Source organism: Taurulus bubalis (assembly GCF_910589615.1).
Source record: "Taurulus bubalis genome assembly, chromosome: 9".
In the NCBI taxonomy this organism is placed as follows: Eukaryota; Metazoa; Chordata; class Actinopteri; order Perciformes; family Cottidae; genus Taurulus; species Taurulus bubalis.
This window is the reverse complement of record NC_136597.1, coordinates 16,826,408-16,854,320: the sequence shown is the minus strand read 5'-3', so window position 1 is coordinate 16,854,320 and position 27,913 is coordinate 16,826,408. Positions and strand designations below refer to the sequence as shown.

The following is a 27,913-nucleotide window of genomic DNA, read 5'->3' as shown; positions in this document are numbered from 1 at the left end:
GAAATTATGCAAGACATATTGCAGCTACCAAACCGTTAAGCGTCAGCGAAGACGGGAAAACGTGTGCTCGCGAGCAGAAGTAGTTGGCCAGCTAACGTTAGCTAGCTAGTGTCGGTTAATTGGCTAACTATTGTTCGCTGCCTGGTTCCTACTCCCGTGTGTGTTGTAGTGTTGGCGGACATTATCTGACTTACGACTGTGAGCCGATGGAGTGCCCTCATCTGAACGCCAACGTGAGCTGTCCTATCGACACCGCCAGGCTCCCAAACGGCACTCCGTTCTCCTGGTGTTGCAATGGTAAGAGAAGTGCTTGTCATTCTTTCATCCAACGCTACTAAAATACACGTTAATGGCTACAAACATTAGAGGTGTCTGTGCTATTATTTTGATCCCAGCCTTTGCTGACAGATCATGTAACTAGCTAACGTTAAGTAGCTACAAGTCAACTCAAGAGCTACGACGAGATCACTGTGAACACACGAAGGAATGGTCCATTCACAAGAAAGTCACAACGATACACTATCTTATACAAATACATTCCTCTTTTTTTTTTTAAGACTTCCTCTTTTCTCTTGTAGCTTGTAGGTCTAATAAGAGTCCATGGATTTGCCTTACCTGTCTGATGGTCCATTGTGGAAGGTAAGTTGTTGCCATTTAGTTTACAACTAAAGTTATAGTTGTAAAAGCAAACATTATCTCACTAATTAACCTGTGTGTCTCAAACCTTTTGCTTTTGGTCACCATTTTGACTTTGGGACCAACAAATCAGTTATACATTCATGTAAGTGCTGCAATACATACATGAATGTGTTTAGTACACATTACTAACTCAGTAAGTGGTCATTAAGATTGGTGTGTATAAAAATGTTCCTTTTAAAAAAAAAAGAAAAGTATTTGGCCAAGACATTTTCTGAGGTGCGTGTGTGTGTTTTTTTTTTAAATTATATATATATATATATATATATATATATATATATATATATATAATTTAAAAAAAAAACACACACACGTATATATATATATATATATATATATATATATATATATATATATATATATATATATATATATATATATATATATAATTTCTGCTTTTGCATTTAAATCCCATTGCTAAGCATGTTTTATTCTTTAGATATCTTTGCGAAACATAGGTCATGTGACAAGACTTGAGCACTGTTTTGGAAACATTTTCAGTTCCTCAAAGACTCTTCAAATATAATTGAGGAAATATTTAATTTCCAGTTTGCATCTTTGTTTTAACAAGGACATGTTATGTAATCTGAGCTTGGCAAATGGGTTTATTTATAAATAAATAAATAAGTAATAAATAAATGTATTGTACAGCAGACATACTGTGTTTATCCAGATGGTAAGAAAGATCTTTGAGGATTCTTAAAATACTGTCGGTGTTAAGATACTTTGGGGTTTTCAAAGATCAGGAATTCCTTGAAAAAAATGCTCTGATTGTCATCAACGAGGAGCAGCATAGTTAACCTCTTGATCTAAACTACAATGTCTATTCATTTATTTTCCGCAGATTGTTTGATAGAATTTGTGATTATAATACTTGGTTTTGGTTTTATTTTCTGGTGTTTCTATATGTTGTGTGTCCTAAAGTAATCTCTTTTTATAGATATGTCAATGGGCATGCAAAGAAACACTTTGAAGATAGTCAAGGCATTGGCATTAGTCAAAAGAAGGGCGAGAAACAGGAAAAAGAGAAGTCCCATCATTCTGTCTGCATGGACTGCAGCAACTACAGCGTATTTTGGTGAGTGTCTTTCATCACAAACGCATCTATGTCTACAATCTATTACTCGCAGTGGGACCGTGCAAAAGTACACTCAAAGGATTGTTATGGTGCGGTAACAAGAACCAAATGTCTTTATATCACCGTCATTAATGTATTTAAACTATTTAATTGACTTTCTTGTTACATTCTTCTTCTAATATGCCACACATGATAACATGTTAATTACAAGCAAAACACAGTGATCTGAGTTGTATTAACTATATTGAGAAGTATTTGATCAAAATCACTCCTACCACATTCACACATGGTTCAATGGTGCATGCTACCCCAGTGAAACGCAATACAATATATTAATGATTGTGTTTCTTATGCAGCGTTTTAATGGGTCAGAATCTCAATAAATTAATTGTGTTTTCAAATATATATGTGTGTTGACTAATGTGGATTTTATAGTTACAGATGTGATGACTTTGTTGTTAATGACACCAAGCTTGGTCAGGTGCAGAAGCTCAGGGAACATCTGCAGAGTTTAGAAAAGTAAGTGCAAATCTAAAGAACAAAGATTTTTGTCTCATTGCTTTGCTCTATCACCATTGCACTTGCCAAATGATTTAATAATGAGTCATTATAATGAAGCGATTGTTTTGATAATTTGACAGTGATTGATTGTCTAAAGTTAAGATGTGTCTCCGAAAAACAAAATGCCTGATCAAAAGATACATCATCATACTCGAGACAAGATCAGTGTCCTGATCAAATATGTTTTCCTCCTTCAGCTCAGTGGGTGACAGACAGAGGAAAAGAAAACTTCAGGAAAACCCAGCTGCAGATAGCAAGTTGTTGAAAGACAATGTCAGTGGCTTAAAATATTACGATTGATTTCTTTTGAATGTAGAAGTTGTAGGTCTGAGCTGCTCCATAGTGGTGTTTTAGCACAAAATACTGTACTATGGCTCAAACTTAGCTAAAATTTTAAATGTACATGTCTTTATTCACACTCGGGGACACGGCTCCAATTAAATGAGTCATAGCAGCCTTTATAGAGCTCTACACTAGGTGACTCGCGCAATCTTTAACTGTTAGCTTAAAACTTGGTCTAGTCAGGAATTTTCCTACATCTTTTAAAAAAAATCATTAAATTATGTTTACATATCCTTATTATTAACATCTTAATGCATTTCACTTGTCTGACAGGATGGGGCAGTTTTGGGTGCAACTGGCCTGCGGAACCTAGGAAACACATGCTTCATGAATGCCATTCTGCAGTCCCTCAGGTAAGGTTCTGCACTGAAGATGGAGTTTGTGGGTGGGAAACTGGGTTTTCAGCATGGTTGAGTAGCTCCGCCCCTGTAGTCCCAGGGCCCCTTGACAAGTCATCCTTTATTAATACAGTCTGGGGCACAGTCAGAGGAATTACACGGGCTGCTTGAGAACAAGACACAGTCAAGGGACATCTTAATAATATTGATACATTATGTCATAGAAAAAGTCTTTGACCTCCATCAATGGTGTTATAAAACGCTTACGATCGCCGTACACACAAACTAATGTGTTTTTAAATTAAAGCTATGTTTAAAAAAAAAATAGTCTCCCTCTATATTATCACACCTAAATACTCCTACCTCATGACTATTCACGTGCACTGGGTGTATGTGCTGGTCTAAACAGTATAGCAGATTGAAACAGAGACATTTAGTGGGTAAAAAAACAACACCGCGGTTACAATGGTCTCTCTCACATACATGACATTTTGAAAAAAATCTAACAGTTACAAATCAAGATTTTACCACATTATGGGTCACAACATTTGGTCCACACATGCCTCACTGGTTTCCCCTCGACTTTATTGTCTGTTTTCTTTGACTAGTAAGAACTAATCAAGAAGTGGTGCTTCGACCATTCATATAATTAAAATGGATGTTCCTGCTTGTGGCATGTTCTGTTAAATGTGCTAATTTCTGGTGTGAAGCATGTTGTAACAAAATGGGTTTCTTTGACAGCAACATCAAGCAGTTCAGCTGTTATTTCAAGGAGTTGCCTGCAGTGGCTCTACGCAGTGGTAAGACGGCAGGAAGAAGGATGTACCACACCCGAAGCCAAGGGGACACTAGTGTGTAAGGTCCTATTCTGTCGGAAGGGGGATTTATGGGCTGAGTGCAATGATTTAACAATTATTTTCAGCAAGATTAGAATTGTTACTTGTGAGTGACCATAGAAGATGACCTTCTTCGAAATATTTCCTGATGAGGCTCCTAACCGCAGTAATTATCTTTATTCTAGACAAGAATAATACACACTAGGTAGCACAGAAATAGTGTTCTACAATGAATAAAAAACACTGTACATTGTATTGCAATCAGAAGTTTGGGTTTGTGTTTGAGTGTCATGTATTTGAAAGTGTTGGTGTCAACAACAGCCATAGAGTTTTAGAGTTATTGAACAGGCTTTTGCTGTGTACTGTCCCAGGTTGTGCAGCAGGGTAACAGTTCTGCTTTATGTTGAACAGGTCTTTGGTGGAGGAGTTCAGAAAAACCCTTTGTTCCCTGTGGCAAGGAAGCCAGACAGCCTTCAGTCCAGACTCCTTATTTTATGCGATATGGAAAATCATGCCAAGTTTCAGGTATGCCAAGGGTGTACAGAACATTTGCCAGATTTAAGCTCCTGATGCTGAGGAGTAAACCGTTTCCTTCTCAGTTCTGCTTTCATTATATTTGCCTCGAGCATATCGTAGTCAAGATATTATCAAAGATGTATTATGCATCACGGACTGGAACAATGCCATTTAAAGCTGTGTGTTTGTTTCCAGGGGCTATCAGCAGCAGGATGCACATGAGTTCATGCGTTACCTGCTGGACCACCTCCACAGGGAGCTCCAGTACAGTCGAAACGGGTCGTCTCACCCAGTCTCCCCTCAAGATGCGGTCAGAATCTCCACTCCAGAGGGCAAATGCTGCATGTAAGCCCATGCAACCGTAACATTTTTTGTATATGTATATTCTGTGTTTCAGTTGATTTTTAAGGTTAAAAAGCAGACACGTATAACATTGTAGACATGCTACCCTCCATGATATTTCTTTGTTTTTGTCCCATTTTGGTATACTGTGTTAGATTTTTGCACATTTTCTTTTTCAAAGCAATATAGTTTTACGTTTGTAGTCTCTGCCTTTTTAGAAGTTTTGATTAAATTAATCAAATAATGGCATTTACTAGTTCGTTGACTGGTCCAGAATATGATTTTTGCATATTCCTTTGTTTATACATGGATTGAACGCCTGAATGATTGTACATTTATTGATAACTGCTTTATGTTTGCTTTTTTATTCTTTACAGAAATGGGACTGCCAGTGTTGTCACATCCAATTTTGGTGGCATACTTCAGAATGAAGTCAACTGCCTGATATGTGGAACAGAATCTCGAAAGTTTGATCCATTTCTTGGTAAAGGCCCAAACAGAGTGAATGTGCCTGACATGTTCTGAAGTACACCTTTTTTTTTTTTATGGCCTTACACACACATCATAAGCGTCACTTGCCTACTCGTAGCTCGTTTCGATCTGAGTGTCAAATGACCAAAACAGTTCTGCAGCTGCATTAAATGTTTGGAGCAAGCTAAAAGGAATCTAATGGATTTTTCCCCCATAGGATGATATTTTATCAAATAAATAAATAATAATAATAATATTAAACAAAAATTCTGTGTAAATTGATGAGAGACCAAAATACACATTTGTTGTTCTGGGGTTTGTGTGCTCTCTACAGGACGGTGTCTGTTCTCAACCAGAGATTGTTAATGAGGGAAGAGAAGCTTCACTCTGTAACACCACTGTACAACTGTGAGTGGACTGAGTGTTTCTGTCGTCCCAAAAACTCCCAGCAGAGTAATAAGTCTTCTATATCGCGGATCGTGTCGCATCAATTTCACTTTATCTGGATAAACTTTGATCAAGTTTTGAACCAGAACCATCACTATTTACATCAAGTTAAAATATTAAGCGGTATCTGTAATATACACAATATTGCCTAAATAGCGACCTTTATTTAAAATAGTGATGGTTCTGTGGGGTTGGTGTTTCAAATGTAATGCCCGCTGTTAGCCACAGGACCATCAATTGACAAATGAGACGTGTCAACTTTTGCTTTCAATGCGTTTGGGCCCTAAGACATTTTTTTGTTTTTAAATGGCCACACTATGTTGTGAAAGTTCAGTATTTTCTTTCAACAAGTTGGGGGTATATTATTAAAGCATTCTGATGTATGTGAGAATTCATGTAAATTTTTCCCCCCGCAGATCTGTCTTTGGACATTCCCAGCCAGTTCAGACAAAAGAGAAATAAGGACCAGGAGCCAGGGCCGACCTGCACTTTGCGTGGTAAGTTTCCCACTGTCAGAGGTAATGATTCATTAGACAGTTTTTTGGTAGTATTAGTATCTTAAGTGTGTACTGCTGAGGTTATTGAAAACCTTTTGTATTGGTTTGTTTATGTTTTAGACTGCTTGCGTAGCTTCACTGACCTGGAAGAACTGGATGAAACAGAGCTGTACTATTGCCATAAGTGTAAAAAGCGACAGAAATCCACAAAGAAGTTCTGGATCCAGAAGCTGCCAAAGGTCAGAAAGATGGATTAAAAAAAAAAAAAAATAATATATATATATATATTATGTGACATATATTTTAACTTATTCATCTCTAAATGAATAACAGATCTGACCTTTTTGTTCTGTTGGTTTGTGCTCTTATAGTATGCCATCCATTTTTGCTTCAAGTAAAGCGTGAATACTTAGATGGAGAATGCTGACAATTTGATAGCTTTAAACAATAAATACAAATAAACCTGCAAAAAAAAAGAAAGATAGAAATTCTTAATTCTTTCTTTTTACAACTAATTAATTTGGAAGTTCGTTCTAAAGTAGTGAGGAAAATATTGTGTATAATTGGAGGTTTTATTTCCTATATTAGGTTTTGTGTCTGCATCTAAAAAGGTTCCACTGGACGGCCTTTTTAAGAAACAAGGTGGATACCTATGTGGAGTTTCCATTGAAAGGCCTGGACATGAGACGCTACTTACTTGAGGTGAGTCTAAAAATGATGAACAAGCAATGTAAATGCTGCAGTTTAGTCAGGAAATGGTCATGGCTCTTAGGCCACATTAGTGGCACAGTAAGAACTGTTACAGGTCAGAGGCCGACTGCTCTTTTCAGTTCAGGCCTCCTTCAAAATTACACAAAAACTTGTATTAATATGCCAGCTCTGCTTTATGTGTCTGTTGTTATGGAAGATTCCAAGAGAAAGTTTGGCACCGTGATCTTACTGGAATTTGTATTGGTGTTACCTCGGTCATACTTTTCGGAAACTTCCCCATACCACAAGAACTTTGAGTACTTGTGCCAAATTAAAACCTTTATAATGAAGGGGTATGGTTTACTAACTTAAAGTGAAAGTCTAGACAGCGGACTAAAATGGCTGCATTGCAAGTTTGGCACAGACGGAAAAACCAGACGGCACGAAGAATAAACTATTTTAATTATAGATATAGAAGATATTTTTATATACAACCAATTTAATTGTTAATTTGCCAAACTGGTGATCAATTAAATCGGTATTAATTGATTTATATCTACAGGAAAAAACATTTTGCGAGTTTTCAACCAGAGAGATCAATGTTGACGTCTGCTCACTGGGAATTGTCTTAGATTTGCATTATACATACACCAATGGTCAGCAAAGATACTTAAAATTCATGGATAACTAATATCTTTGGGTACTGAAATGTTGGTCAGACGATACAATACATGACTTGGGCTTTGGAAGATTTTGGGAAGCCATATGTCACAAGTTTTTCAAAACAATTACTAGAGAAAGTAGTTGCCAGATCAATCAATCTTTTTTGTTAGACGGAGATCGCCTAAAAGTGTACTATTTGCTCTTTTGGCTGTATTGTATGTAATTACTAGTGCCACAATATAAAACGGGTGCTTTCGTTTTAGAAAGTACAGACTTAACTACTCACTCACCTTTTTTTTATTATTCTGATCTTGAGCGCACAGCTGATGTGTACGTGTTTACATGACCTAACGTAGCGCTTGCTGGTGATGGTGTCACTCTTTCTCTTGCGGTGTTCTCTGCCGTGCTTCGGGGTTGATCACACAAAGATGTGTCGTGGACACTTTCAAAATATCTTGGCAAAGCATGTTGGGTATGATTGGGGCATTATGGTTGTTGTTGAAGTTTTCCTCGATTGGCTTGACCAAGCCCCACTCTGCGAGTTAAAGCGACTCTTTGTCTGATTACTATTTGCTGATTGTTTTTTCTTTTTACGCCTACAGTAAAGTTGAATCTGTGGAGATGGCTGTTTGAATCATAAAAATCTCCCAAGTCAGTCTGTGGCATGAGGTTTTTGGTACTGTGGTTCAGCACAGTAAAGAAATATCTTTTTCTTGTTTTTTATGTTTCCAGCCAGAGAATTCATTACCAGAAAGCTGCCTGTATGACCTTATTGCCGTCGTAGTGCATCATGGATCCGGGTGAGTTGATGGAGTACCCCTGTTTAAACACACACCTGGAGAAGTTTAAATTAATATTTGTTCAATCTTCATCTGTTTGATTACAGTTTGCTGTTTTTTAATTTTAATTAGCACAAACAGATATTGCATACTGTTTATCTAGGGCTTTCCACAAGGCTACAGAGTAGCCAGCCAGTGGGAAAAATGTGACCGCTATTTCCAATGTAAGATCCTCGGATGGCTTTGTTACAAACCATCGAGCCGGTTAGGTTACACATTTGTTTCATTCTAAAGCCACCATTCCATCATATACACTATTCTTAATTATTGCATATTTTATTGAGGTGATCTGCCCGATTTGTAAACATGTAGTGAGTTATTATAAAGGAGCCCCACACTCACACACCTTAACCCTTTCCCCTCCCTAGCATTAGAGGAATACCTGACTCCCACATTTACCATTTGTATATCAGTTACTCGCCCTGTATTACCTTGAGTTCATGGAGAAATCTTAGTTTTTCTCCCATGCCTCCACAATAAACAAAGAATCCTTAAACAGAAAAGTCTTGATGAATTCAAGTGAATGGTGTTTAACAGCAAAATTATACAAAAACTTGCATTTACAAACTCTCACTCAACTCCTGCAGTAAAATCCAAGTAATTTATTCAGTCGTATGCTATTTTCATACACGGTCATCAAATAATTGAAAAACTATGATCTGCTAATCAGCTCTACTTACCACAGTTGGCTGACAGTCACACAGTTACAGTATAAACATTCAGATGCAACTTTGTAGAAAAGTCTTGTGGACAGCTGTATTTAAAAATAAATTTTGGATGTTAGTGCAGAAAGGCGGTAATAGTGCAGATGGAGGTGAGATTTAATTTAGGCTGAGGGCCTTGAAAATGCTTTAAGATGGGCCAAGCACTGTTCATCAAAGTGCTGCTGTTTTACCTCTTGCCTCCAAGTGGCGATGTTGCGCTGCTGAGCAGAATATGTCTATCTCACTAAAGCAGCCAGTCTTATCAGAAGCCAGACAGCAGAACGTGATGCATGTGTCTGTGTTCACAGGGTTGGATCAGGGCATTATACTGCATATGGCAGCCACGAGAGCCGATGGTACCACTTCAACGACAGCACAGTGAGTCTGAGCAATGAGGACATAGTGAGGAAGGCCAAGGCCTACATCCTCTTTTACGTGGAGCGGACTGAACAGGTGGCCTCGGACAAGACTGCCACAAACAAGCCTGCTATGGACATAGCAGCCACGGACAGCGGCCCTTCAGAAGAAGTTGCTCAGGACAAGGTTGCAGCAGACACGGTTTTGATAGATGTGCCAGCCTCACACATGAATACCCAGGATGTGGCAGCCCCAGATAATGCTGCATTGGAAAATGTGGGTGAAGACATGGCTGAACTGGATAAAGCTAACATGGCTTCAATGGATGCTGCAACAGATAGTGATACCTCAGACAAGGCGGCAACAGAGGAAGCCAGCCAAGCAGCCGCTGCACAATGATTCTGTCAGACTGCCTCAGACCAGCTACTCACTCCATTTTGGCTTCACCTCAATCGCATTTCTCATCGTGCTTGAGTTTAAATAGTCATTTTCACGTTTGTATGTGCAACTATTACTTTTTTTTTTATGACCTGCATGGCAACATCTTGTATCATTTTCTGCTTGAGCTTTGTTTACTATGATGATTTGCATTTTTTTCTTTGATGTTGTATTCCTCTGTTGAGGCAGACTTCTCTGTGTGTAATAGATTCCAAATGTGATTGTTTAAAATGATGAAGTAAAGATGTAGCTTGGGAAAACCTCAGTTGGTCCAATATTTAGCCTAGACTGAAGAAATTGATTGTGGCAAGACACTGTCATTGTAACAATATTGAAGTTTCTATTGTTTCTAAACTTGTAATCTACTTCTTAAGAACCTTGTCGTTCTGTTTTCCAGTTCTGTTAGTTGACACATTAGGGCTTCACAAAGTTCTTTCAACTTCTTGACCAGAACCAATGTAAAGGAAATTATCATTCTCAATTATTTTGTTTGTCCTGTTATGTTTATCTGAAAAAGTCTGAGAAACAGGCCCTGATGAAATTCTCTTATAAAACATGTATCAGACAAAGTCAGCAAAATACAATGGAGAATCTTTTTAAAGTAGTTGTGGTTTAAAACAAATCTTCATGGTTCACCCTTTTCTGAAGACCACAGGAAGACAAGGTTGTTTTTTCATTCATTACTCTTTTAAGCAGTTAAAGTATTAATGTTAAATTGTCAGAAGCTCCTTAATTATTAAAGTCATAATAATAAAGGCCTACAATCATGCCGCCACACGCATAAGGAAATTAATCTCCCTTGCAGTCCATGTGGAGTTTATTTGTGATTCACCCTCTTTGAGTTATGAACTAAAGTTGAAAGATATTTCAACTTTTATACAGTTAATTGTGTTCACATATGTTACTTTGCAGCATTAAGAACAAGATCAAGGAAAGTGCATGAAAGTTGATGTTGAGCTGAAACAGCAGCTATTATAATCGACTGCATTGAAGTAATACTTTTTGGGAGAAAATGGCAAACAAATAGATAATAATTCTTGCTTCTCAAATGTGAGAATGTACAGTTTGTCCTTGTCTAAATTAGAAACTGTGTATATATATATATATATATATATATATATATATATCTCACACCATATGATTTGTCAAGTTTATCAATAGGCTCTAAGGAATTGCACAGGACATTTCTCATAAATAATTAAAAAGTTAAATAGACCAAACACTTCATTGATCAGTAGGAATTAATTGGCAGATTAATTAGTTATGGAAATTGGTTGAAGCTCTAAATTAAAGGCCAACAAAACTTGATCAAAATATGCCTATAATTCTTTCAGCACATACTGTAGTTTACAATGTATTTTCATTTTTTAATTCAGTGGTTTAAGTCTCTTCAGGAACTTCAATAGCAAATTTGAAATATATGCTCCTATATTTGCACAATTTGATGCACAGGAACTGTCCTTTTCACAACACAAGAGGATACATTGTGTTGACATTATTGTCCACAAAGCTCTAATTGTGTCCGTTAAGAAACAGCCTTTGAGAAGTACGGCCTTAATGGAGAGAGCACATTTATAGCAAGCCTTTTTTAATGTTGTTTTCCTCTTTCCTCTTATGAACATCTCCGCCCACACACACACACACACACACACACACACACACACACACACACACACACACACACACATAGGAGCTCCCCTCAGGACACGTGCCAGCCAGTCAGCCTCCTCGCTCAGGCAGGAACAAGCACTCCTGTATGATGATGAACAGCTGCTCTTCCTCGCCTGCTCACAGGTGGCTGTGTGCTCGCTACTCTGTCCCCATTAATGACACACAAGTGTGTGCCACCCCCTCTTCTTTTCCTCTTGGAGGCTAGATCACAGCTGCTAATAATACGCTCACATTGCATTGTGTTTGTCAGATCAGAGTTCTGGTTAAGAACACTGACACTGAGTCACAGCACAAACTGTAATCGGCCTTACCAACAGTGGCATTTCCCAATGTCCTGCTTATTTATTTATTTTTAGAAAGCTAATAACAAGTGGAACTGGACCTAACTGGTAATGTTGTGTGGGGTCATGACATAGACTTAATGGTACTTTGCCTTTTCGCCATCTCACTATGTCCTCTGGGCTTCAAATGATCAATTTGAAACTCTCTCATAGTCATAGTCATAGTTCACTGTGTTCCTTTCGGCCTACGTAGCACTGTGCGTGTGACTTTCACATGAAGGGTTTATCAGGTTTAGGTCATGACACGAATAGACTGTAATTACCTTGTATATGAATCAAAAGTGGATGAAGATCTATTGTTCGGCCTTCAATTGATTCAGCGCAACGAGTTAAACAGATTCTAATGTATAAAATGCTCTACCTTTGTAAAATGTATGTTTATTGTTGTTGATCCTGTGCACAGAGACTGACTTAACTCATTGGGATTCATGTTTGAGATGGTGTTGGATTGCATTATATTTTAATTTGATCCTGATATTTTTGCTCCTTCCTACACGAAACAGACAAAACACTAGCCTACCTTTCATTTGTTGCACAACCCCCCCCCAAAAAAGACCATTTACAAACAATTTCACAAACATCAGACATATTTTCCGTCCGATATACTGTAGTTCCCAAGTTAAATTATTTATTTAAAGATTCTAAAAAGAGCATCTAGGCCAACTCCTTTTTGAAAAATAATGAATGTGAAAACTGCCTTCTAGAGTCAAATTGCTATTATTCTGCAGTGAGGGTCAAATCATTATTGCTATTATAGGACTGTACATGCTACAGTCTATCCATTCTCTTGTTTTGTGACATGCTCAGTGTGAAGACTATATCTGCAGGCCTATCTGAGAACTAGGCCAGCACAGTGTAAACATCTGGATCAGTCCAGCGCTTGCCGACTGTTGAGAGCCATGACAGATGGAAAGGGAGCGTATGGCTCGAACACTTCCATCTTTGACCGTACTGCCAGTTGTCTTCCCAAAATAGAGAGCACTCCACGACCTTATATGTGCAGGCCTGCAGCATGTGCCGGAGGAGGCTTCATGTATCTGGGCCACACAATACGGGCTGCAGGCGCATTGTTGCTGCTTACAAGCAGGTCGATCGCTACCACAAAGACGAGGCCTCTCTTTCTGTCTGAGGACGGCTCACCATGCAGCTGACCCAGCTCAACCGCGAATGTCTCCTCCACCTTTTCTCCTTCCTAGACAAGGACAGCCGCAGGAGTTTGTCCCTTACCTGTCATTGGCTGCGCGAGGCCTTCCTGGACCCCTGCCTCTGGACTCTCCTCCACTTCAGCTCTCCGTGTCAGCTGACGAGGGACAACTTTGTGCTTGGACCCTCGTTGCGTTACTTGACAGTTTGCTGGTACTCCAGCAGGGTTCTACAAGTGTGCAACATTGAGGACTGGTTGAAGAGCTCGTTTCAGAAGGACATCTGCAGTAAACACGAGAGCCGGGTCAGCACTTTCCTGACCCATATCTGCAACATGTGAGTGTTTGTGTGTGGTTCCTCCCTCCTGCTCTGTCGTGTATTGTGTGATGAGATAGACCACCAGAGGGTGAACAAAACAACACTGGTACTTTACTGTAATCTAAAGCAGTGGCTTTTTGGCTTGTGACACCTTAAACAAAACAATGTATACTTACTAGCGTACTCCCAGTTAAACTAAAGAGTTAGTTACCTGCACTAATACACTTTTGGAGTCCCCAAAAAGTAAAGTGATCTTGTAATTCACAAAAAAATAAGCAGAACTTTGAGAACAAATATGTTTTTTCTGCTTTAACTCTTTCAGTAGTTCTCTTGTGGGACTCGGCCCCTGGGTTAAAGTATATTTACTCAAGTACTGTACTTAAGTACAAAATAGAGGTACTTGTAGTATTTCCATTTTATGCAACTTTATACCACTTTATAGACTCCATCACATCTCAGAGGCAAATATTACATTGTTTTACTCCACTACATGTGTCTGACAGCTTTAGTTACTTTTCAGATTACATTTACCTTGATTTTGGTTCCTTTAAACTAAATTATCCTACTTCTTAAGCTAAATAAACAATGTTTATGAACTTTTTACTATTTTAAGTAAAAGCTGATAATACTTTTACTTACTACTGCACTTTTGAATGCAGGACTTTTACTTGTTGAGTATTTTCACATTGTAGGCTATTGCTACTTGTACTTAAGTAAATGATCTGAATACTTCTTCTACTGGACAAAAGTACAAACCACAACCTCAAATATGACCATTGAGAATCAACAACTTATCTTTAATCAGAACCTATCTTTTAAGGTGTTCCTGTCACTTTATCCAACCAGCTGCTTTTCACAAACCTTTGTCTTAATTTAATTAATATTTTTGGTCAGATGTGTTTTAAAGGATAATCACGTAATTTCCGGGTTTTTCAGGGTCATCCACACCACTGCAGGGGGAAAAAATGGTTTTCATTAAGAGGCACATGGCTTACTGAACCTGCCATGTTTAGCTGTAGGCAGCAGGGAAGAAAATCATGAGAAACAGATGGAGTATCTGGAGCCGGCTAGAGGCAGAAAGGTGACACATCTGTGGGACGTGAGACTGATTCTAACATAACTGTGGTCAAATATCAAACTATATTTATTGAATGATATGGCGTTGGATTTGATAGGTCTCTGAAACGTAGCTCTATTGGCTTTTGGACTTGTGTGCATGGCTGGCTGCATGCAGGACTGGAGAGTTATAAGGAGGTCTCTGGATCATGTCTTCAAGGCAGCCAGTATTAACCGTTGATGTGAGGGAGTCTGGCCACCGCAGCTGGCCGGGACAAGAGGAGGGAACAGGTGCTGGCTCATTGGCTCAGTGTATGACCCTGTGAGGATTTCCTGTATTGTGAAATTTGAGACGCAAGACACGAGAGCTGTTAGGCCACTCAAAACTAGAACCACCTTCTTTTCCTGGGTGCTGTATCTCAACACCTTAAGGCACACTCATTGCATACTAATAAACCCTCCCAAATTGTCTCAGGGAGTAGAGAGCAAGTGCACGTGACACAGTGGGATTTGACCACAGACCCTCCCAGTCAGCTGCAGACTGGAGGTTTATGCAGGCAGGTGGAGCCTACAATTGGCTCTTTGTTGCTGTCAGAGGAATGAACTTGTGCGTCTGTCTCTGCCTGCCTCTTCCTCGATGAGACTCCGAGCAAACTCTGACTCCAAGCTCATGTCTGTTTTTTTTTATCTCAATGGAAAGAATTATACAACACAGTATGTCTTTGGGCCTCTTTATAGTGGGGTTTACTGTGTGAAGCTCCACTATGGCCAGATACATTAAATCAAGAACTCCGACTTGATTATCTTGAGGTCACAGTTATACAAGAAGAGTTATACAACATAAATTAACATGCTCGACATGCCAGTGTGGGTGGCACAAGAAGCTTTGGCACGGGTACATAGTTCTGAGTAGTTGCATTCCAAAATGTCATGTACACCATTTGAATAAATTGAGGCTTTCTCTCTCAAAACGAGTGCCTATCCTGGGCTATTGTTTAAGTTCTACGTTATGACTTCTGTTAACACTTTCAGCTGACATGTGGTTTTGAAAATAACCTACGATAGTAAGATGTCCAAAAATTCAGTTTAGCATAGTTGATACAAACCCCTAACTTGAGAGACCGAAAGCAGCAGCATGTTAAATCTATGTCTTCAGTTCCTTTTATAGTCCACTGGATAATTTGGCCAGACAAAACAACTGTTCGGAAACCAAGCCGGTCATTAAATTGGTGATTACAGGACAGCAGGGTGGTGTTCTGCTTGTGCTACGACCAGACTGCCCTTCATGCTGTTTGTTTTAATGTGAACGGCATATAAGACAGACAGACAGACAGACAGGCAGGCAGGCAGACAGACAGACAGACAGACAGACAGACAGACAGACAGGCAGGCAGACAGACAGGCAGGCAGGCAGACAGACAGACAGACAGACAGGCAGGCAGGCAGGCAGGCAGACAGACAGGCAGGCAGACAGACAGGCAGGCAGACAGACGATAGATAGTCAGTAGAGACTGCTGAATCTCTAAATGGCTGGCTTTGAGCTGTTGTCCTTCCACCGCCCCACCCTTTCTTTTTTATTGGTTAAAGTCATTCCCGTGCCGTCACATCCGCTGATAAAGACCAACATTGTCCCCGTGTAGCAATGCAACGGGGCACGTGGATTGACTGTGCTACCCCATGTTCAGAGGTTACTGGGGCAGCCCCCTCAACACTTGCAGGCAACTGGAATATGTTCGGCTCACATGTGGTGATGTGGTAAGGTTATGTAAGTCTTTATGTAATCTGCATCAGTGAACGTGAATGAGATCCTCGATCCGCTGCCACTAGAGTGTTTGTCTGCAAGCTCTGTGTGGTCCCGGCCTGCCGGTAGGTTGCAGTTCATTCCTGACACGTGCAGTAAACATGCATTTCACAGTAGTAAATCACCTTCATTTATAAAAGATATTCCTGTAAAATTGAGCATGAGAAAAAGCACTTTTCTTGTTGTAATTCATCATCAACATCCTCTAAGTGTTCACCATACTCCATGTATTCACAAAAGCTCTTTACAGGACGGAAACACATGCCCAGCAGGACAGCGTGTAAAGAAAAGATAGCTCGTTCTCGGTATTAGGCTGCTCTATTGTGAAAGAGACTATGTGCTGCCTCACAGCAGAGTTGTTTACAGTAGATCTTATTCACACACGGTTCAGATCAGGCCCCCAATCTCTATGTTCTCCTCTGTTATCTGATTATATTATATACAACAACATTATATTATACAACACACACACCAAACAGCATCACCTCCTTAAGACTTACCGAAGACTAAACAAACTAATCCCTCCCCACTATACAATATGCCCTATGGCGTGATGAGTAAAGATGACACAAAACCGGTGATGTACTGGTTCTACAACATCGTGTGTGTCAACCTGTCACTGATTAATGATGTAGCTGACTGCTGTCTGTGCTACAGGTGTCCCAACCTTCTCTGGCTAACTCTGTCTGGCTGTGGACACATCACTGACCAGGATGTGATCTCCGTACTGCAGCGTTGCAGGAAGCTGCGCTTCCTCCACCTGGAGAACTGTGTCCGCATCACCGACTGCAGCCTAGAGGGTGTGGTGGCTCACGGAGACAGTCTGGAGGAGGTCAAGGTGGACTTCTGCAGGAACATCACTCAGGCAGGCCTGCAGGCTGTCAGAAAGATGAGGCCGGGCATCCAGCTGAGTGCAGAGAGGAGCGCTGATATGATCCCAGACAGCAAGCCTGAGGAGAGGGTGCCACTCAGGAGGACACTGCAGAAACTCCTGCAGTTCTCCTGATGGAAATGCTGGACCACAAGGGAGAACATTTCTGTGACTTTCTGTGACAACAACTGTGACTTTTTAAGACCTGACTATGATGCCTTTGTTCAGATTGGTATCTGTATTTAATAGAAGTGCTTTTTTTTATACCCTTTTTATACCTTTTTATACAACACATGTTGAACATGAGTCCTCCTTACAAAGACATGCACTGTTTAGCTGTCTCAATTCCATGTTATCCTATCCAGGGAGAATTTCAGAGACACTCACAATAAAGTCGCACACAGATGACCTTATCAATAATCCTCATGATTCCAGTTTTAAAGGAATAGTTTGTTACTTTGGTAAATATGCGTATTCACTTAATTTCTGAGAGTTGATGAGACAATCAATACCACTAGCAGGTGTAAACGTTAAAAATGAAGATTCAGCCAGGCTAGCTCTTTCCCACAGTTTCAGTCTTTATGCTATACGCTATGCTAACCACCTGCTGGTTTCAGCTACATATTGGCTGTTGACTGTTAGTAGCACATTTCTCAAAATGCCAAACTCTTCCTTTTTTTGTGTTTTTGCATTTGATAGTTTGATTAAGATAATACACACAGACCTCCCCCCAGATTAGTTATGAACCCCTACACAGTACAACGGGTGTGTGGTTGCACTGTGTGCTCTCTGTTAGGATAAGACATGCCAGGAGGAAGGGTTCTCTGGGAGCAAAGTGACTCTGTGCCTGTGATCGGAATCATGTTATAAGATTGTGAGACATATTTAAGTAGGTTGATTAGGTGAGCATGTCTGTCTGTAAATGTCATGCAAACAATGTATTGCAGGCTTCTGACGCAGGGTGCTCCCTGTCTTATGGGTGCATCTCTGAAGAATGACCATAGATTTTCAAACAGGGTAATTTAAAGGAGCAGTGTGAAGGACTTAGTGGCATCTAGTGGTGAGGTTTCAGATTGCCTCCAACGTAACACCCCTCTGCTCACCCATCCCTTTTCAACCATGTTGGAGAACTACATTGGAATTCAGGTAATGTTAGACACTCTAGAAACCTGGCTTTTTTTCAATCCCACAAGGACGTGCGCTCATATACTGTTTTGTTTTTTAATTGACTGTTTCATACTAAATGTGTGTGTGTGTTTTTAAGCAGTGTGTATGTGTGTGTATGTGTGTGTATGTGTGTGTGTGTGTGTGTGTGTGTGTGTGTGTGTGTGTGTGTGTGTGTGTGTGTGTGTTTTCCTATTAAATGTGTTGAAGACAATTTTCCAGTGCTTTGTGATGGACAGTAAAGCTTTCATCTGAATGTGAATCTTCAGTTTGAATAATTATCATGTTAATTACATCTGTTACAATACAAAGGTTCATACATGTTGTTTAGTTGCTGCTTGAAAATAAAAACAACTTCAATGCAGGACCACTTCTGAGGTAACAATAATCCATTAGCAGGTGTGTATTAATCCATTATTGCAGATATAGCAATTGTAACAGTAACGTGTATTTTGTAAGTGCACCTCCATGCATTGGATTAAATGTTTTTAATTGCATTCAGAACAATAATATATTTCTGTTTTCTATTACTAGTTGTTCTGATTTGTGATACTTTTTCTAGTCTATTTGCTGGCCCTAATGCATAAACAGTTTGGGTGCTTTGTTGCATGAAACAGAATTGAGAAATGTGGTTATAGTGGTTTCAGCTGCAAGATCGGTTTCAAATTCCATTTGGCTTTTAAGTCATTAAACAAGCATCAAGAGTACATTCAAGAGTACTTTCCAGTGAAATCGAACATTTGCAAATTTAGTTGAGTCAGAACACATTTGAATTAGATATTATAATCACATTATCTATGCATTTTCTCCCCATGATAGCTCTGTAGACATCTTCTTACCCTTTAAAGAAACACACAATGGGGACAAAAGAAAAGCCTCAAGGCTGGATGACGATAGTATAGCATGTGCTGTTAAAATATACAAAAAAAGCCCCAGACCAACGACAATATATAACTCTGCTGTTATATAACTGTGCTGTTATATAACTCTGCTGTTGCACAGAGAGACAGAGGCTCACTGCTTCGAGGGCCAGATGACAAATCCTATATTATTTACTATGAAGAAATATATAGATGTTAAGATTTACAAGTTCCAGGTAGGGAGTCTCCTGAGGCACACCCTGCTGTATACAGGACTCAACCCCAGACATGTAAAAACACAACTCCTCGGTTTGTTTCCACTGTAGGGACACATTGTTTTAATAAGATAATGAACTGGAAAGACCTGTTGCCCAGATGCATGTCCTTAAAAGCACTGCCTTTTGCTATGCAATCTATTCAGTTTGATGCAGCTGCAGCTTTTATGTTACCTCATCAATACTAATGCAAGTAATATGACTCCTTATTCATCCAGCTCCTTCAGTTAATATATCCAGAAAAGTAAAGAACAAAATATAAGTTTGTGTCTGAAAAGACTATGTTGAGGCTATACTATGTTGCATCATCCTATTATGCTGTGTGACAAAGTCATACATCACTTTCTAAGTGTGTGAATTGATATTTGAATGACCATGAACCCAGCTCACTGTGTCTGAGATTCATATCTCAAACATTTCAGGAAATGCAAATGCTTTTTTCCCTTTCAATCTCTTCTGGAACATTACATTGAATTGCATATTGTGGTGGTCAATTCATTTAAAAAAAAATGTAATTTAAGGTTTGGGGGTTCTGGAACATTCTATTTTATTTTGTGTCCAATTGTTCTTTAATCTCTATAAGCTACCACTTGGTGATGTCATCCGAATGCATTGAATGTCAAAGCTATACTGATGACACCCAACAATACATTTCTTTATCCCTAGATGATCTTGACTAGTACAATGCGCTCTTGTGTTAACATGAAAACGCTGTTGGCTGCCTTCAACTGTACTCCTCTCTGTGGACATTTTTTAAATAAACTATCTTTTACTTAATACTTTTGTTGTCTTAGTTTAAAGTTTTAATAATTTGTTTCCATGCTATTTTTCATCACATGTGATTATTCTATAGTGACATTTTATTGTATATTTTTGTAATCTTTAGTCTTGCAAAATTGTCTTTTGTCTGTGCTGTTTTAATCTTGTACTGGGAAGCTCTTAGGGTACGAAAGGTATAAATAAAGTTGAGTCGAGTATTTCACTATTCTTTACCATGGTGTGGTATTACTGCATTTTGCTGTAGAAAGGTTAGTTCATGAGAGAGCTGAATATGAATCCTCTCAGATCAAATATGGATGCACACACTCTGTCTCCAGGAGGGACTGCAAAGGCGTTTAAACTTGTTCAGGCAACAGTGCCTGAGGTGAACAAACTGAGTTGGGAGGTTGGAGCTAATGGCTTCAAACAGACCACACTTTGCAATTATAAGCTTATGAGAACAGCCTGCTAGATGGTTCAAGTACTTAAGTGGTATATTGTGTCAAAATGTTTCTTGTTGAAGCCAGATGAAACATTGTATATGTATGACCTGCTACAGTAGACATTAGAGAGAAAAACACACAGCTTTGTTTGAGTTGCCTGGGGAGTGTTTTAGTTGCAGCATTGTAGGATGCGACATTGGCAGATTTCACCTTGTGATGTTTTATTGTAAAACCCTCCTACTGAAAGCATAATTGTTTAAATTTCAGCCGAAGAAACCCAACCCACCCAACAGGTTCAAGTCTTAATTTGCAAAATAACTGGTTGTCAAATCAATTACAATAATTGTCTGTGAAATGTAGTGAAGTAGAAGTAATACAATAGAGGAGCTCATGTACGGAACAAGTACTCAAATTGCACGTTAGTACAGTACTAGTAAAGTACTAAATGTACTCGGCCCTGTACTTCATGGGGACATCTCATAACAAAAGAAATGTGCAGATTCAGATTACCTTCCGACCAAATGCAAATCTTTAAGTACAGAGAATGAGCTTCTTCACTGGTACGTGGGCACATCTGAACTTAATGAACAGCAAGATTGAAGTTTTGTTCCCCTGACAGAAAATTGGGTAAAATGCTAATTCTAAGGGACAGATTACATTTTATACTCTTGCTCCACTAGAATAACAAATTTCATTACAGAATTTCCGCCAAGGGAAACTCTCTCTAACTCTCTTCTCCTCTTAATTAGGTGCGCTGCTCTTCACAAGTGGCTTCATGTTGAGAGATGAGAGGCTATGATGTTAGTCATGTAGCTTTCTTTTGCATTTAGTTTGGAAAACTTATGCTTTTTGCAAGAAGGGGGGGCAATTGATTTACTTATTCGTATAATGTATTTGATTTCAAAAGCATATTTTACATTATAGTTTTAATCCTTTAGAATAGCAGATTAGCCATACAATATAAAGATGATATCAGAATGACAGCAGGCAATAATCTAGCATGTTATTTTAAGGATCCATGCTGCGAGAAGGCTTTTTTCCTGTGTGACATATGAGCCGATCAGGACAGGATGCTGGCTGCAATGGAGGGAGGGGGGTCAAGGCAATGGAGTTAAAAGGGAAGGGGGTTGCTATTTGAGCCCTAAAACCTGAAATCAGCAGTTTCTTGACAGCCTTATAAGGTCAGCCATTAGAGGCATTTCCAGTATCCACCAACTGATTACTCACCCATGGGGGGGAGGTATAGAGGCTTCAGAAGAAGGGAGGAAGGAAAATAAAAAGAGGAAGTGTTTTTTTTTGTTTTTGGAGTGCTTGTCCAGGCCTGCAGAGGCTCTTCCATCACGTTGACTACAGGATATCTGTGATCGGAGCCTCAGTGTGATATCAGATAGTCAGGTAGTTGAAGCGCCTAATTAGTGACCGTGCTACTTTTTAAAACCCAAAGCTTTAGCTCGTAAAAGTCTGAGTCAGGGTATCGGCTGTAACCTAAAACTCTACATTGTAGATGAGTAATACAGTCTAGACAGTGGACCGCCTCTTGAATGAAACATGGTGTAAATAGCACATTGTTCAGTTTCCACCTATTATCATATATTCATGTAGGTTATGGGGACATTTACATCTTGAGCAGATCTAATTCCTCTAAGTCTCTGGCAAATTAAATTAGTCAAATTTGATTTAGAAAAAACAATTATCGTATCAAAAGTAATTTTCATCATTTTCGTTTTTGCTGCTGCTTTGTAACTGTAAATAGCTTCTTCTGAAGTTGTCCTATATGTCTTTTCTGTATCACTATGTTGATATTTGTCAGTGATGGAATGTTATTAAGCGCATAACTTATATATTTAGAGGAACGTATTTTTTGCTTGAGTATTTCCTTTTTTTGTGACCTTCTACTTCTTAACATTTCAGAGGGAAATATTGTACTTTTAACTCCTCCAAATGTATTTTTATTTGTCAGATGTTTGGATTTGCCCACATGAACATGGAATTTAGACCAATCTTATCTGGATAAAAGACGCACAATATGACGAATGTAAACAAACTCCAATCAGAATTTGATGAGAAATACTGACCCTTGTGTCTCGTTTTAAATGTCATTTTGATGCTGAGCTTGTTGCATTTGTACTTCAACGCTTGTGTGTGCTGCCTTGCACCTGCGCTGGCAGGTGTTAGTCTTTTCTTCGAGTTATGGCTGCAGATGTAGAGACCATTTTGATAATGTAGCAGAGTCCCTTTGAAGCCCCTCTCTTGTCCTATAGCCTAATTTATTCTCCTTGTTTCCTGCTTGAGCAACTCAAAGGCATTCTGCTTGGAGCCTCAGTTGTGAATTATTGAGAGAGCTGTAGTCTTTTTTAGTTATATGTAGACATATAATCCAAGGGTTGGTGAAGTACAAGATGCACACAGGCTTTGTTTTTTATTTTAATATTGATAGTACGAATAAGTAAAATTAAAATTACTTTTGTGTGGTAACAGAGCACATTCAAGTCCGCCAGTGCTGGTTTTATTACGTAAACCTGAGAGCTAAGATGTGTCTCTGCACACAGATTCTGATGTTTTGTAAGGTGAAATGAGATGAGTGATGCAGCAGCGAAGGAGATAAAGTAAAGAAGGATGATGCAGGGCAGCATCCTTACAGGGGGGAAGCAGAAGGCCGGCTCAAGGACACATGGAGTCCAGGGAAGCGACTATGTTTGTATCTGTCACAACATGACGCCCCTCCCTCCCCCCCCCCACACACACACACACAAAAAAGGAATGAAAAAAAAGAGGTTTGACTCAGTCGTTGACAGTCTCTCACCTCCTACTTTCCTACGCTATGAAATTGCATCGATATTGCGAGCTTTACTGAATTTACACTCTGTGCTAAAGTTACATTTGAGACACTTGCTGGTGAACGAGTGAAATGAGATACAAAATTCAATACAGATGTTGGTTATTTTTCCACATTTTGCTGGCATTGTGCAGCCTCAGTTTCCACATGTTGTTTTAGTGCCGCTACCACCCAGAAAGCATCATCTCTGACTGAAAAGGGAGGAGTCAAGTAATCTGATCGCCACACTAATGACATCCACTAATAAATGCCTGCTTTTGTTTTCCCGTTGATAGAGCTAGTTTACCTCTCTACTTATTAAACTACAGATTAAAAAAGCCACAGGTTATTGGGAATTTGTTATAAACGTGCTCCGAGTTGACTTTAGCACAGTTGTTATGTTGACATTTCTGATTCAACTTTTTCCAGATTGTGTTATTGACAGGCACCACAGTTTCCAACAATCAGCCTTTCTTAACAATATGTATTTATGCACACATTTCTCCTTCTCCCTTGATACTTTTGATCTTATAATTCCAAATTTGATTTCCCTGTGGTTCTTAGCTAACTTGTTTTGGCCTGAGGCGCATGCGAAATAGGAGGCAAGAGAACACAGAAGTGGGGCTACTGCTCCCCTGTGAGCCAGAGGATGGGTCTATTTGTGGAGCTATTTCTGTTTCCGTCTGTCAGAGCATCCACAAAGGCTGCCGAACGCCGGCCAGAGAGCATGTGAGGGAGTAACAGGAGCACTAAAGGGCGAGACAGTGAAGACACTGATGATGCTTCTTGGCTGGGCTTCAGGCAAGGACAGAATCGAACGCAGTGCAGGATGTGAAGGAACACACTGAGCTGATATCGCTCAGCGTGTGCTGTTTTGCTTGTCCCCCATGTGGCCCGGTAATTAGACAGGCGGTATGAAGGCCCTCTGTGTCTGCTGTCGATCACAGCCTTTACAAGGAGGTTGCACACTTGGAGCAGGAATCTTATCCAACTGGTCGCACTCTTCAGGGGATGTAGGAGGACAGCCAGCCTCCTCTGACGTTAGCATGGATAGAGAACAGAGCAGCAGATGACATGTGCAAATAGGAGTGGGAGGCTGAATGAAGCACGATGGTGAGTCACAACATGTGCACATGAGCGCGTTACTTATAATGACAGGCTTTCAACTGGAGTTCATAATGCGTTCACTCTTTTGTTGTCAACGCTCAAATTGCAGAGGAAACATGTATGGGACGGATGAAACACAGCGAGAGACATAATGGCGTCTAACCTTGATGTGTACAGCAGCATCTGACTAATCTGCCACAGAAGTTCACGGTCTTGAATGTTTTCTATTCAATTAACTCCACAAGGCAGACTGTTTGACTATTAAATAAGTTGTTTTTAAAGTAGCTGTGAAACTGTCCGAACTAAAACTATGTGATTGGAGCCTCAAGGCACATTAACCTGCCTTTTAACCTCCCTGCCTGACATGATTGATGTCCAGACCTCTAAACTTGAACGTGAACTCTATTGGTCTAGCAAGCTTTGTTTCAGCCAGATCACCACAAACATCGTTCTAGTTGTCTTAAGAAGTGGAAGAAGAATTCAGATCCTTTTTTTCAGATGCTTTATTGCATTTTGCAGCCCAGTTCATTCTAGAAAAAAATCATTTATAAAACCGGTGAAAATCAGCGCTGAAATATTCTTAGGACACTCACTGGCTGATTTTTTTTTTCACTTTTTATATAGAAAATTAAACTTGATGACTCATTTCACAATAAATATGACTTGATAAGAGGTAGATTTTTTTCAGTGAACAATACATCATGTTTTAGAAGCTGAGCATATGATAATACAATTTAAAAATAACTATAGCTGTCAGGTGCATTTAGTTACCTCTGAAATGTAGATGAAGTAAAACTTGGTTACTTTCCACTACTGGTCAACTTCACTGGACAATAGAGAAACCTGACACCTCTCATAGTGAACCCTGGGACCTCTTACCGCATTCACATGATTTCCTGCATGATATGTGGCTCAGCTGTGACATTTTAGCTGTCGCTCCGTGAATATTCTCTGGCAATTTCAGCCTTCGACCTCACATTTCACTCTGTCTTGTTACATTCTAGTCAAAAGGTCAAGCCAAAGGTCAGGTCAGGCGCTGTAAGAATAGCGAGGAGGTTGTGTCAATGCCTTCCTGCAGAAGCTCAATGGAATGAAAAGGGACTTATTTATGCCCCGAATTCAGTTGCACCCTACTGTATTTTAATCATTTATTTTTACCAATGACACGATGGAGAAAGAAATAACTTGGAAAATGACTAAATTGAAGCTTGTGGTTTGACTGTATGTAATTTAGTGTCAACATAAAAAAATCTATCATAATATTACTCAATGAGTATATTTAAGTATTTCAGTGCAATAAACAAATGTCTAGTCATGCTGACCGTTTGTTTACAAGTTGAGTCCACAGATGAATTAAAGACATGCCACTGTGTATTTACTCTTTCATTAATGGGAGGGTTATAGTCTTAAGTAGCTGAGTTTGTGTACTTAAAATGTAAAAGGCAGACTTTTGGAGGGGCATGCTACAATTAGATGAGAACATTGATCTTATTCTCATATTTGTTATGTATAAGGCTACAACCTTGACCGGTGCTTAGATCAACCCAAATACTGGAAACAGAGGCTCTAAGTCTGTTCAAAGGTAACAAGAGCTGCCTGGCTTCAGCTCTACAGCTCACAAATCAATACATTACATAATATTTGTTTAATCTGTTAAAAAAACGAAGGGGAAACTGTCAATTTGTCATTTTTACGAGCTGAACTTTTACTTTGTTGGGAGCATGCAACCAGCTGCAGGCCAAGAAATAGCCTCATGTATAACTTGGAGGCAGATTTAGTTTAGTAGCGTTGGACTGAGCCAGGCTCACTGTTTACACCTGTTTCCAGTTGTTATGCTGTTTACAGACATTGGTAGCTACACTCTCATGCAGACATGAGAGTGGTATCAATCAAATTGTTTAAATATTCCTCCAAATACGATATATAGGCTACCTGGAAACTGTCACTGACATCCAACATGACAATTCTAGCAAATGCTCGATCTTAATCCATCTCATAAACTTCATCACATCACATTAATTTACTTGTAAAACAACAATATCCACTGAAATGGAGCAAGTCCTCTTCATGTATGTGGAGTGAGCCTTAAGTCGCAGCAGAGGAAGAAATGTCAGTCGTTCAATAGGCAGCTCAGACCAGAGCTTGTGTTTTCATAACACAAGAGAAGAACACAACCAAAGACAATGAAAGGTCACTGTGTGTTGAGCACCAGCAGGTGCACAGTCAGCTTCCGAATCAGCTTCCGATTCAGGTCCAAGAGAGAAGTTTTTAAGATGCACAGCATGAGTTGTTATTTCTGACACAACTGGGGAATTCTGGCTGTGCTTCTTGCATTTCTCTTTGAGGTGGTGAAGCTCATTACTCCTAAATTGCTTACTGTTCCACGATGACATAGGTCTGTAAATGAGATTATGTCATTGCAGGTCCACCAATTGACAATTGATTGCTCTTAAAATAATTGGGAAGCTAATACAAACACACTAATGCACTTTTCTGGATGCATACATGCATACTCAACCTTACTGACCGTGTGGAAAAGCAGACCGACAAATTAGCCTAAAAATTGGGTTGAATCCTGTCCTTGAGTTGACTGTTTAGTTTGTGGCTATACATAATTTGCTGTGTGACCATTAAACAGTTTAACCAGGATGCTGCTAAACTGAGCTCCAACCGATGCAGCGTGAATACAGACCTCTTTGGAAAGTTAATGGGCCATGTGGGAGGCTTGAGCTAAAATTAGATAACTGAGTTTCATCCTGACTATGAGATTTGTGCCCAAAGTCTACAGAATCTACGCACCTCCTCCCTTCCGTCACCACTACTCTTAAGGCTGTTGGCAGATTCATTTGCGCTTGACCTAGTTAATGTCTCTGGAGAGATGGAGGAGTAAACATGCTACTCTCCAGAAAACCTGGAATTTTCCATACTTTACACACCCACTTCACAGGCCAGGACAGGGGCACATTTTTGGCATATAATCGACTTTGGTGGAAAATTACTGGCTTTTACTTGACAGCAGTTTGATAATATACCAGGCCAGACCTGGTGGAGTCACCATCCAATGAGGTCACTACCTTTACCAAATGAAATGACTGAACTTTCAAATATTCTGGTGATATTTCAATGATTTTTTATTACATTTCTTTGGTTTAGGGATTCCATATTCTGTACCGAAATCTAATATGAAGTGAAAGTAAGTTTAACATTACTCGTCAAGAATGGCAAGTAGTTTGTGTCTCTTTTTGGTTCTGCCTTTAATGCAAATGTAAACATGTACTATGAATAGGTTGTAAGCCAGTAAAAACAGAACAAGGAGGGCAGATATAATACATCCTATTGGCAATCAATTAAAAATTACCAATTTAGAAAAACCCTGAAGCAAAAAAAACCCGTTATCTCAAAAGTAAAGTATTAAAGAGTAAAGAAGTAAAGAAAAACAATACAACTTTGTTTAGTTTTGATATGAAGATGGGA

At 39.4% G+C, this 27,913-nt stretch overlaps 2 protein-coding genes across 2 annotated transcripts; both read left to right on the top strand.

The window, feature by feature from the left end:
* Window positions 1-206: 206 nt before the first annotated feature.
* On the top strand, window positions 207-10,535 carry usp3 (ubiquitin specific peptidase 3; the record flags this gene model as incomplete). The annotated part of the gene is made up of 15 exons (XM_079223076.1): window positions 207-297; window positions 579-639; window positions 1,637-1,774; window positions 2,210-2,293; window positions 2,533-2,608; window positions 2,951-3,030; window positions 3,757-3,870; window positions 4,263-4,376; window positions 4,563-4,712; window positions 5,087-5,193; window positions 6,044-6,124; window positions 6,245-6,363; window positions 6,713-6,826; window positions 8,210-8,277; window positions 9,329-10,535. The coding sequence occupies 15 exons, from the start codon at window positions 207-209 to the stop codon at window positions 9,774-9,776; spliced, it is 1,845 nt and encodes a 614-aa protein (XP_079079202.1). The 3' UTR covers window positions 9,777-10,535.
* A 2,198-nt stretch (window positions 10,536-12,733) lies between these two features.
* Window positions 12,734-17,151, top strand: fbxl22 (F-box and leucine-rich repeat protein 22; the record flags this gene model as incomplete). The annotated part of the gene is given in 4 exon segments (XM_079223972.1): window positions 12,734-12,778; window positions 12,780-12,953; window positions 12,957-13,306; window positions 16,803-17,151. Coding segments are annotated over 4 exon segments (918 nt in total).
* Window positions 17,152-27,913: the final 10,762 nt, after the last annotated feature.